The 12,566-nt window shown below is 45.1% G+C and overlaps 1 protein-coding gene across 18 annotated transcripts in view; it reads left to right on the plus strand.

Annotated features, from left to right (window-relative positions):
• Positions 1 to 12,566, plus strand: part of BIN1 (bridging integrator 1) — a 103,213-nt gene that overhangs the window by 47,269 nt on the left and 43,378 nt on the right. For all 18 annotated transcript variants that reach the window (XM_052791790.1, XM_052791792.1, XM_052791799.1 and 15 more), the window contains exons 3-6: positions 5,048 to 5,102; positions 5,562 to 5,656; positions 7,546 to 7,641; positions 12,194 to 12,301. In XM_052791790.1, the coding sequence (XP_052647750.1) occupies positions 5,048 to 5,102; positions 5,562 to 5,656; positions 7,546 to 7,641; positions 12,194 to 12,301 (354 nt within the window). The remainder of the gene's footprint in view (positions 1 to 5,047; positions 5,103 to 5,561; positions 5,657 to 7,545; positions 7,642 to 12,193; positions 12,302 to 12,566) is intronic.

Genomic DNA, 12,566 nt, shown 5'->3' on the forward strand with positions numbered 1-12,566 from the left:
GGCTGGGTTTTGATACCTTTCGTGAGATGTCACTGGTGTGGAAGTTCTGGGTTGGTTTACAGTGTTTCACACCAAATACATGAGATGCAAGCTGCTGCTGGCACGGGCTGCATCCATCTCTACCCATACTCCACAGTGTTCGGCACAGCCTCAGTGTGCAAGGCAGGCAGTATGGACTTAATCCTTGCTCTTGCAGCATAAGTTTGGCTGTGGACCGTTACAGTCAGTAGCTCAGAGACTTTCTTTCCAGGCAAGAACCCTTCTCGCTCAGCAGTTTCCACTTCAGCCCTATGTAGCAAAACAAGTTTAACAGCTTGCCTGTTATCCTAGGATGGGAATTTTTCACCAGTTGTTCATGCTTTGTGTTTTAACAGCTCTGAAGTTTTGCTGAGTGGGGGCTTATCCGGAGCTGTTGTTTCGATGCTTCCCCCTCCCCCTTCCTTTATAATTCCACAGTCTGCTCTTCCAGCCCTATATTAATCTAATCTGGAACAGGACATTACCTGCCCCTCTCAGGTGTAGAACATCACTCCTGATAATAAAATTCCTTCTCATTGGAACTGCAAAACCAGGGAGGTTTTGTAAAGAAGGGGTTGCAGACTAATATTGATGAAAGAATTTATTCTGAAGATTGGGGAAAAAAGGGGTTTAGGAAACCTGTCTACTACCAAGAAACAGCTCTACAGAAAATCACATACTTAGCTAGGGCTCAGTGAAAGGTATTGTAAGTAACAACCCCCCAACAAAACAAGAAAGTGCAAAAAGATACCAAATTGTTATCAATTAATATGTATAATATGATTGAAATAACCAGGGAGCTGCTGAAGTCCTGTGTACGGCCCGCATCAGTTTAAATATTTAAAGTAGAGAAACACTAACTAGACATGATTTAGGGTTTAGGAACTAACTGTTAGACAATGGGGCCTTATGTTTATGTCAGAAAAGGTGATGGATTGTAGTCTGGTCAATAAACCTTGAAGAACCACTTGGAACTGCCAAGATTAGCAAAGAATTAGGCAAAAGGCAATTCCTACAGGGGGAGATTGTGACCCCCTACTCAAATGATACCACCTACTCAAAAGAAGACAACGAAGGAGGAAGACAGTCTGCGCACTAATTTTCATGAGGGGCGAAGAAAAAAGAACCAATCATTAAGGAAAATAACAATGAATATGTATTAGTTAAATGTATAAATGTAAGAGTTTTTGAGACAAGGGTGTGCTGTCTTGAGACAGGCACCCATTCATGTGCATCAATTAAATTAATTTGAAAATACCTCAACTCTGTGTTATCGGCTTGCACACTGGGTGAACGAACCCTGTTTGTGGGACAGCAAAACCACTCTTGTGTCTTCCTTTCACAGAGCTATAAGTAATAGGTGTTCCATTAGGTCTTTGGAGAGAGAGCTCTTCCAGCCTCCCAAGCATTTTATTTTTAAATATGCATCTTCCTGTACGTACTGTCCTTCATATTATACCTGATTGTCTTATAGGCTCACAGGGTTGAATTACACTGTGATTGCAAGTATGCCAATATCTGCTCAAACAAGATGATACTTGTGTGTTTGAGTAGAATGACTTATTGTGGTCACTTCTACATCAAGACACAGTGTCATTGTCCCTGTGTGAAGATTTTAAGCCAGTTTGTTAGTGCAGGGATGAGAAATGAATATGGGGTTCAGAATCGACACTGATCTTCCATTTTTTTCGTAGTTCTACTTTCCTTTTGTGGAGTTATATATATATATATACACACTATTTCTTCTTTCTTACATTCTTGCAATTTAAAAATTACTGTGCTATTAGATTTTTTTTAACATCTTTAGATTCAACCATACCTCTATAATTTCCCTCTGCACACCCTTAAACTCTTCAATAACTGGGAAGTGGATTAATTTTCCACATTCCAGTTTAACTCTCTTCCCTACATTTTTTACCTTTGAGTTTAGGAAACATCTCTTAAACGTGCACTCAAGGGTGTTGAAAGCTTCTGTTCTATACAGTATTTGACGGTGTCTAACTGCATTGCAAGAGGTGTTTATGCAGAATCATGGCTGTATTTGACAGCTTGCTATAGCCTGCTTGAAGAAAGCAGGTGCTGCATGCACAGAGAGAAAGCAGTTGCCAAAGTTACTTGGGAAGGCATTAATGCTTAAAATTGTAAAAAGAAACCTTTGTAGTAAGTAAGGGAGCTGCTTTACTGGTAGACAAGAAATAAAGCAATGGAAATGCCAAAAAGGGACTTGAATGGGAACCCCAGGTGCCCAGGGGAGCTGGGGAAATGGGATTCATGGCAAAACTCTGAACATGACCCTCGTAAAATCTGAAGGCAGAAAGATTTTCAAGGCTGTAAAGTCTATTCACTCCCTCTGGCAGGCTTAGTACTTTTAAGAGGCTTAGGTAACCCCATAGTCATAGAGATCAGCTGTAACTCTGACTTTAAACATCAGCAAGAGGTGACAGAGAAAGACCACTCCAGTTGCAGGATGCAGCACTGCATATTGGCTGACTGCACATCATAGCGAGACAAGTGGTGTTGAGGATGCATGGAGACTGCAGAAGGCTAGTTGTGCATTGCTGCAATGGCACACTCCAGTATTCAGGCCCGAACTTGCAGGTTTTTCAGGTGGTCTGTCTAAAAATCTTGATTTGATGTTTAATTGTGATGCCAGTGTACCTCTCGGAGGATACTTTTGTCCCCATTACTTTGGGACTGGGTATCAAGACTTGAAGAGTTCCTGAGTTTGGATTGTGTCACGTGCTGCTGTGGCAGGACTTAGGCAAAGATGGGCACAATTTTAGAGGCGGTTTCTGATTTTAGATGCTATAATTTTGAGAGTCACAGTTCTAGACATTGCAGTGCCCAACTGTGTGGTGGGCAAGTTCTGCAGAGGACTTCCCTGTTGATTAGTTTCTGATAACCTCAAAGTTGTGTGTTCAAATTTAGTCATTCTTAAAAATGATACAGCTGCAGGATGATAATGTATCCATCTGAAGGATTTTGCATGATAGTTTCTTCTGTGCCATTTCCTCTTGCGTTCTGACATCTCATCTTTCCAGTTCCAGTCTGTGATTTCTAGCATGGACCAATTCTAGGCAGACAGCACTGCTTTCCTCTAAGACTTTCTTGCTTCCTGCATTGGGCACAAGCAAACACATGTTACAGTCTGATTGAACTGCTGCTTGTCAGCTCAGCCTCCCTGACAGTCCTCTGTGTGTGTGTGCTCTTTGATTGCTCTGGCACCTCTTCCCTGGTGGTTTCTGATTGCACTGTTAGGAAAGTCTCATCTACCCGGGTTTCCACATTCACCTTAAGCCAGCAAAAAGCTCTACATTTGTTTGCTCTGTGTTTTAAGAACTCCTAGGACTTTTGCAGCAGATGTGGTCATTATTCCTTTCCTCTTGTACTCTCTTTGGGTCAGTTCCAATGCTTCTCCAGAATAGGAGCCTGACTTTCTTTTATAAAAGTGGCCAGCTCTTTCCCATCCCTCGTTTCCTTTGTTGATGGCAGTAGGAAAAGAACAAATGTGAACTCGTCCAGAACTTTCGAGGCAAGAAAAACAAATTGGGCCATAGTGTTGGAAGCAGATGGATTTCTTCACAAGGCTATGCTAGCGCTGCCACTTCAACAGCTGGGCAGATTTAGCCTCTGCTTAGAGAGTGCAGCTGCAATGAGAGCACAAAGGATCACAGCATGAGCTCGGTTGAGGCAGGAGTTTCTTGAGTGGTGGCGAGGGCTGATGGGAAACATCTGCTTTTGAAGCTAGTAGCTCCAAGGCAGCTGTCAGAGATGTCCTGTGAGCTCCCCATCTCTGGAGTTGTCTTCAGCTGTCAAAATTCATTATGCTGGGGGCCCCCCCAATGGGACACAAGCTGGGAAAGAAAAGGAGGAATGGCAGCAGGCTGTGAGGAAGGTGTGAGGTGTAGTTGTCACTTTCCTGCGTTGTTGTTTTTACAGCTAATTTGGGGGATAATGAGGATCCAGTGAGATCCCACAGGGTAACAGAAACCCGTTTATAACAGAGATCTCTCTCAAACTTTTTTCTGTGCTTCTTACTCAATGTTTGCTCCTTTCCTTGCTTTGACATGCTCTGTGGTGGTGGTGAACTCCAAGCCTTGCTTTTCTCTTCCTTTCGTTTCTGTTTGTATAATGTCACTGTCTGGTTTGGGGAGTATTTCCCTGTCTGCTTTGCACTGTCAATGACATATGGCAAAGTAGAGAGGGGAGGTGGACCTGAGTGTGCTTATCCAAGTACAGAAGAGCGGTCATATTGGGAGTGCCTGAGTCAACTTTGCTGTAAAAATCTCCATGACCCTTTCTAATCTGGGTTCTTGTACTGCACTCACCTGTGTCATCTGAAGGCTCAAACTGGCAAAACTTGGCCCAGCTTCTGGTTTTAATCCTCTGTTTCCTAGTGAGTGAGATCTGCTGCTGGTAGGCCACCTCCACAGTGAAAGCTAAAGAAAAAGATGATTATTTCTGTATTTGTAAGCCCTGCTGCACAGGACAAGTTAGACAGGATGTTTGGGCAGGTCAGAGGTCCCTTGTACCCACTTTGCATTGGGGTTTTGGTTTGCAGTGTGGCAGGAAAAAGTGGTGAGCTGAACTGCTCCCAAACCAGTACAAAATAAATCAATTGCATCTATCTTCTATATCCTACAGATTCACTTCAGCTACATTTGTTGTGCAGACCCACTAGCCCTTGGCTTATAAACTAATTGCTGCCCTTAGGACCCTCTGTGGTTGCTTGTACGAAATCAAAACACTAAAGCTGGCTCTGCTGGGAAGAGCAAATCACAGCTTTACCCACATCAAGTTATGTTGGTGGTATTGTTGGCTAAATATGCCTGCAGGTCACCATCTGTGGGCTTACCAAGTCAGAGGGCTGTGTGGTCTCCCTGTTAATATTTATGTTTTGTGTGGTCATAGGGCTGGCATGTAGCCCATCTGCAAGACCATTTTTCTTTATTTAGAAATGCTTGATGACTCTGCCTTACACTCTCTTTATATGGGAGAATAAATGATGGTCGTCTCCTTATGTTCACAGTCCGAAGGTACGAGGCTGCAGAAGGACCTCCGAACTTACTTGGCTTCCGTAAAAGGTAAGGTCTGCATAAGCAGAGAATTGTTTCGTCTCTAGTGCTTACCCACACAGGTTTCTGCAGCCATCCTCTCTTGGTGGTTCCTCAGGCATGAGTTGTAGGAAAGGTCAGCCTTATCTGGGTAGGGGATCTTTCAGAATCCTTCAGAACCAGCTGGGGTGGAATGGGGTTGTGCTTTGATGCCAGACAGGTGGTGCTGTCTTAGGAGATAGACTCTCATATCTTTTGCTAGGGGAGGAATGAACACAAAGGATTTGATGTGACTGCATCCTTGGTTCCTTTCTCCCCCTGGTTACCTTCCATCTTTTTTATCAAGGATCAGACATTCTGTAAGGAAGAGCTTAGCATTTGTTATAGCCCATTCAACACCTCCTGCGTCCCTGTTCCTCAGGATGAGTGTTAAACTGTGAGGAACATGCTATCTCCCTCTTTCTGAAGCAGTTCCCTCTTCTTTCCTAGCCATGCACGAGGCCTCCAAGAAGCTGACAGAGTGTTTACAGGAAGTTTATGAGCCGGATTGGCCTGGGAGAGATGACACAAATAAAATAGCAGAGGTAAGACTCTGTCCAGGATGTGGGGTCACCAGGCTTGGTCTGTCAGTGGCGATGAGCTTTGGAATCTGTGTCTGTGCACCACGTTTCTTTGGGCATATGGCTTTGCAGAATAATTGGAGAGACAAACTCAGCATTGGGAAGAAGGAAGGCTGAAGGGATGTGGACTGTATTTTTGTCTCTGTAGAGAGCACTGTCTCCAGATGCTTGAATGCTACACAGAGCCATATGCTTATGCCCACAAGCAGTTTGTTCCCCCAGCAGTGGCTAAACAGGGACGGAGGATGCCAAAAGAGAGTCAATAGGGTTAACTGCATTTATTGCTTATGTTCTGTACAAGAGAAAGGGGAAGGTAAATCTATGGCCAAAGCATGGTCAGAGCAGCCATTGTGTAGCTGCAACAAGCTCCTGCTCACAGCAGTACCACCAGCTGCCGTATTTTAGTTGCCACCTTGTTTGGCTGAGCCATGTGTCACCCCAACCTGCTGTTCTTCTCATCCCTTAGTGAGGTGATGTCTGTCCAACTTGCCCAGGTGTTTTCTGTGGAGCTTAGGGCACAGCCTGCCATTTGACAGCTTGGATCCCCCTTGGCGTGTGTGTGTGGTTGGTCCAGCTGGAGGCAGGTGCCCTCTGCTCTCTTGCTCAGCTGTTCTGCTGAGCAGCAGCTGTGGCAGGTCAGCACCGTGGATCCATCTGCCATGAGGCTGCAGGACTGGGCCTCCCTGCAGCTGTCTCTGGCATGGGAGCAGTGGGGAAGGAATAGAGAGGAGAGCAGGAGAAGGATTCTTCCCTTCCCCAGCTTTCCTCTGCAGAAAATCTCACCTGAAATAATCTGCATCTTGCCTAGGAAATACTGACTTCAAAGCAGGTAAATCAAACAAAACCTGAACATGTCCAGGTCAGTGCTTGCATTAACATGGAAACTTTCCATTAGGAAGTGCTGTTGCAGTAAATAATGCAGTTGTAATTCAGCTAGTTTGGCTTCACATTCTCTGTTGGCCTTTTTTCTCTTCCTGAGCTACTCCTGGGAGACCGTCCCTTTAGAGAATTTGAGCCAGGGAACATGAGTCCTGAGAACGAACTGATTTACCCTGCGGGTCTGCAGGAATATTTCCAGCCTTCCACCTCCCCCTTTAATGCCTTTGTTTATGTTTCTGTCTTTCAGGAAAAGTCAGGCAGGAGAAAAGTGCTATTCCTGCCCGAAAAAGTAATAAATACCCACACACAGTAGGCGTTTTTTTCTGAGTATTTTAGCCAAAACCCTTTGTTCAATTGGAAAAACAGGAGAGAGGGGCAATTTCCACCTAATCCAAAATGTTGACGGGAAGTTACTGAGCCTAAGATAAGATCAAGGATAAAGCGTGCACAGGTTAGGGTGCAAGCCTTGGATGTGACCTCCGTTGGGCTGTGGAGGCAGGTGGTGTGAGGGCTGAAGACTGCTAGAATAGCTTTCTGTTATTGTTCGTTATCCTCCAGAAAGCTGCATTGTAATAAAAAGCAGAAAATGGTGCCCAGTGGTGTCAGGTGTCCCGCTTCTGTGGCCGCTGGGAGAAGGTAAAGCCAGCCTAACCTTAATCGTCCCTTCTGTTGTATAGACCTGGGCTAGCACTGCAGGGGAAAAGACAGTCCCTCAAAGAAAGGTTCACAAAAGGTGTTGTGTCCTTGTAGAGGTCACCTGAATTAGCAGCACCAAGCTTTCTTCTCTGTTTCTACATTTCTGGCATGATCTCTGTTTTCAGCTAACTTCTCTGCTCCTTAGCTTTTTTCCAAAGAAATGTTTATTTCTTAAGAGCTCTGGGGAACTGAAATCGTTGACTGTAGCACTTATAGAAAAAAACAGAAATGCAGAGCTCTGTGTTCTTAATAGTTAGCTCATTACTTTTGTTTTTCAGAACAATGATCTTCTCTGGACAGATTTCCATCAGAAGCTGGTGGATCAGGCACTTCTGACCATGGATACGTACCTTGGCCAGTTTCCAGATATTAAAGTAAGATTCTCTTTAAACGTTTTGATCTACAGGGTCACAGCAGGTGAAACCTCATAAGAATCAATTTCTTGCATTCCCATCTTCTTAAGGAGGATGTGTGTGCTGTGCTACTGCAAGCTCTTCTTTTAGAGCAGCCAAGATCTTTCCAGCTCTGGGTCATGTGAAAATGTTATGTTCTCCTTTGGGCTTGAAATGAGAGTGAAGAATTCAGGGGAAAGATGCTGAAGAGAAAACATAGGTGCAAAACAGGAGTATCCATAAAATTTCCTGTTGTATCACAGTGCCGGAGGGCAGGGTCAGCAATAACTCACAAGCTCTCAGTCTCTCTTTTCAGTCCTTTGGTTTTTCAACTTCCTTGTAAGTACAAAGCATTGAGGAAGCAGTTAGTGACAAATGTGCTTTATAGGTGCGGACAGCAGATTTCTGTGTGATCCCTGAAGTCCTGCTGTGCATGTAACCAGTTTGTCGTAGGGAAGGGGGAGAGCTATCCAAGTGTCTTTTGGGGGGAGATTGTATCCAAGGACCTGAGTTTGAATGATGTCCTGTGAGCTTCCCTTCCCCCACAGTTAGCTCCTCTCTGTTCGTTTTGAGAAGGTTATGCAGGAAATGTCTTCACCATATGGAAGCACTAGTAATGATATCACCATATGGGAAGTATCAGCTTGGCTATCCCAGTGAAAACAACCCTTTCCCCACCACATGTCTCTTAAAACGTTTGTCAATATTTGTTGCTTCAAGAGGATCGTGCTATATCAAGGAGGGACGGGTCACAGGCTTGTAAAATGAGCCCTGAACAGCAGTGTCCTTGCCTCCTGGGGCTCCTTGTTTTTGCTTCGTTTTTCCAGCCTCTTCTGTTCCTGGAAGTCTGAAGTGGGGAAGGTTGAAGAGGCTTGCTGTTGCTTTCTACCCGCTCAAGGCTGTAGAGCTGATCGTTCCCTGTAGCGTGACGCCATGTGCCTCAGCAGCGCGGGGGCTCGTGCACTGCTTCCTAAGCAGAAGGTTTTATTTCAGGCTCGCTGTAGACTCAGAGTTCTGCACTGCTTCAGTCCAAATCACATTTTACCAGCCTTGTTGGCTTTGCACTGGGTCACATCAGAGTGTCACCTTTTTTCCATGCTGAGTATCTCCAGGATTCCTTAATTCTGCTGGGGTCCTGCTGAGGTTTTATGGTGGGATTTTAAAAGGAGCGCAAGACCGGGACCACCCAAATGCCACCAAAACTCTAGGTGTTAGGCACTGAGCTCCCATGGATCCTTTCTGACTTCCGAATGGGCCACTAAGGTGTTTATTACTAATGTTCCTTTCTCAGTCTTGAGATGATGCTCTAGAAAATGGGAAGTTAAAGCAATTTTATGCACAATTTAAGTAGTGCTTTAAAGAGAGTACTACTCACCTCTGCTTCCCTTCCTAAAACGAGTGAGAATTTGGCTTTCTGTTGGTTCCTACAATAAGATACGGATATATTTCACAAGAGTTGGCTATTAGTTTAAAGTGGACTTCCAGTGGTATGAATTTAAAAAGGTCAGTGTGTTTTTATTGGTAATTCAGCTAGATGCATCATCCTCCTTATCCCGGAGCAGTGAGAAGTGCTCAAATCAAGAAGTGGCTCAAATCAAGTATGTTTTCTTCAACTGGTAGAAACTCCTATAAGTGCTGTTGTTGAAGGTTGCTACAGTTGTACAGAAGTGTAGTTTGGCTTCACATAAGGAATTGGAGTTCTTGAGTTTGGCAGGCAAAAAACACCCAGTCTTATGTAATTTACGGAATATTTGAGTTCATTTTTGTTATGGTAATAGTTTTCTGGTTTTTGTTTTCCACAAAAGCAAATTTTCTGCTTTTCCTGGAATTCTGGCATCACTGCAATAATGAAAAATGGTTTACGGAGATAAAATGCTTTTTATTTAGTTCTGTGAAGGCCTGTTTTTTGTTAACAGCCCTGTAATTCAAATGTGTAATGAGTTAGATCATGCATGCATTATTTTTTGTTAAATTCTAACATATTCTGAATCCTTCTTCTCTTGAGGGGCTGGAAAAATTCCCTTGAATTTTTTGGATTTGCAATGGGATCAACAGCAGGAATGTGAAAACATAGCATTCCTTTAGTAAGGAATTTTTATAAGTTAAAGGGAATAATTTTAAAATGTTGGGTAGAGAGGGGTGAAAAAAGCCTCTCTATCTTCTCTAACTTGAAAAACAGGAATGCAAAAAGTACTTTATCCTTTGTTGCAGGTCAATATCTATAACTTCTTGGAGTAGGACTTTTGCATAATTTGTGATATTTCTGAGTGAGTTTTTGGTTGAGGTTGCAGAGTATGCAATAAGAGTACAGGTCTTTGCAGTGAGCCCAGAGAAGATGAACCATAACCCAGTTCTGAATAGCTGTGGAATTGGTGATTTTCTGTCTTGCACTGAAACTGGTGCCCTGTTTCTACTAGGTTTAAAACGAAATATCAGTAAGGGCGGGGGGGGGAATTGTTTTGTGGTGGTGTTCGGTGTTTTGTTTTGTTTTTTAAAGGAGGCTCAAATTAAGATGGATTTCTTGCAAAGCAGTAAACTCTGTTGGAGTTCAGCTTTTACCTTCAGATAATGGTGGGTAGCTGCAGCTATCCTAGAGTCATACAAGGAAGCTGCCCTGCAGCCTTCCAGGACCGGGCTAAGTCCCATCACTGCCATCACAGGCAATCGTGTGATCAGTGGTTACCCCAGGAGGACTAGCACGCAGTGTACCCATACCTCGCAGCATTTCCACGTACTCTAGTAGGAATGTGAGGATAGCGTTTAGAAGATCAGGAGCTGCAAAAAAGTGCAGGAGTTACCTTTTTTGAGAGATGGGTGACATCGAATCAAACTCCCTGGTGGGCTGGCAGGAAAACCTGGAAGTGGCTGTTTGCCATGTCAGAGGTGGGCAAAACTCCAGCTATCTCTACCAGTCTGGCCTGGGGAAAAAATCCTCTCTCTTAAATCCCAGATCCAGCTGTGTGTTTCATCTGGTGTCTCTGGAAGATGCATTAACTAGCATCTCAGAGATTGTCATGCTGCTGAAAGCCCCCTCCGACATCCCGCCTCTGTGCCTGGCTGGCAGCGTGATGTCTGGGAGGTGTCTTCTAGTGACCTCGACTGTGGGGTGGCTCGGCTTCTTCATGATGTCTCTCCTGGAGAGCCGAGTGCTTCGAAATCAGTTTGGGTGTGCATGCGGCTGAGATCCTGCGGATCTGCTGTGACTCACACAGAGCTGCACCAGCATTTGCTGAAAGTGCAGAGGATCATGTGTGGGAGACGTGCGAACTGGTCCCAGCTGGTCTGGCAGAAAGATCAGCCCCAAGTGCAGTTTTGCAGCTTATCTGTAGGAGCTTAGGGAGAGGAGACTGCATCTCCTTGCCAAGTACAGTGGAGGGGGAGATTTGCTTTTGCAAGTAAATCCCAATGCTGATTCTTCATCTTGCACTTTCAATTTCCCTGGGTGCTGAGGTTTATTAGAAACCCTCCTGGCTCTTTGCCATGCCTTTTCCCTCCAGTTCTCCAGCCTGTCTCTATCTAGACTGCTGATCACTGATGCTGGACCAGGCTGTCTGAGCTGGAGAGTGCTAGGGTCAGGCTGGGAAGACCTGTGCTCCAACCCAGATAGTCTGGGGTGTTTGTAGAGAGTGTGGGAGGCAAGGGTCTAAGGGGGGTGGATGGCTCCTAAAACAGGGCAGCCCAGTGGGCCTGAGCCTCACTGAGGTGAAACACTGCTCAGGGAGAGAGCCTGAGGCACCTCAGATGAAGAAGGGTAATGGAGGATCAGGCTGCAGGCTTGACTGTTCTGGATTCTCACCTATGGACTTATCAGGACTCCATTCCTGAACATGAGTCTGGTGCACAGTTGGCTTCCTCCTTGTATTTGTTACTGCTTCAGTGTGTCTTGCCTATTAGTGACACAGTGCTACCGGTTTTCCCTCACACTTCTCTGGCTTAATAGCTAGTTAGAATGGACCACTGCCTGTGGCTGCAGTCACTTCTGTCTGGACCTCCTGTTGCAGGGTCCAAAATGCTGTCCTAGGTGTATCCTGAGCATGTGGGTGAGTGCTTTTGCTGTGCTGGCAATGGAAATGCCTTCTTTTGTTGAACTTAATCTTTTGAGCTTCCACACGAACCAGGGCTGTGAGCTGGTTAGTTAGAGTCTGGCTGCAGCCCTTAAAAAGCCCTGAAAATGATGAAGCAGGTGCCTGTAGGATGCAGGCACATGGGGAGGCTTAGGAAGCGCTGGAGCTACAGTTCCGAAAACATTAATGTCATCCAGAGGTGGGGCCTGTTGTTGGTTGGATCCCTTTGCTTTCCCTGGCTGGGTCTGCTCTCCTCCTAAGGAGCTCCCTCTAGAATGGTGGTTGTCACAGGTGGCTCCCAGGGTCATCTCTCGGGGCAGCCTGTGTGGAGTATCCAGTGAGTGTCCTTGTGTGGGCAAAGCACGGGGTGCTCTGGAGGTTGGGTGAAGAGGAGTGGGGGGTTCCTGAGAGGCTTTGTGGTTTTGGCTGCTGGGGAAGATTGTCACAACTCTTTTCTCCATCTTTCTTAGTCTCGTATAGCAAAGCGAGGAAGGAAGCTTGTGGATTACGACAGTGCCAGGCACCACTTCGAAGCCCTGCAAACTGCAAAGAAGAAGGACGAAACCAAAATCGCAAAGGTAAAGCAAGCAGAAGGATGTGCAGCCATCCTTTCATTTTGGGAGGTCTACATTTGCCTACTGAGCAGGTTTTAAGCGTGCCTGTACCTCTTCACTGGGTGTGTTATCATAGAATCGTTTAGGTTGGAAAGGACCTTTAAGATCATTGAGGTGTTGTGAACTGGTGAGGTTTTGCTAGGTATTTCCTTCCCATCTGTTTAGTTCTCCTAGAAGGCAGGATGGTCTCTGTTGTGTTGGTTCAGACTCTCTGTCATCAGTCTGCATC

The sequence above is a fragment of the Harpia harpyja genome, chromosome 7, assembly GCF_026419915.1.
Source record: "Harpia harpyja isolate bHarHar1 chromosome 7, bHarHar1 primary haplotype, whole genome shotgun sequence".
Taxonomy (NCBI): domain Eukaryota; kingdom Metazoa; phylum Chordata; class Aves; order Accipitriformes; family Accipitridae; genus Harpia; species Harpia harpyja.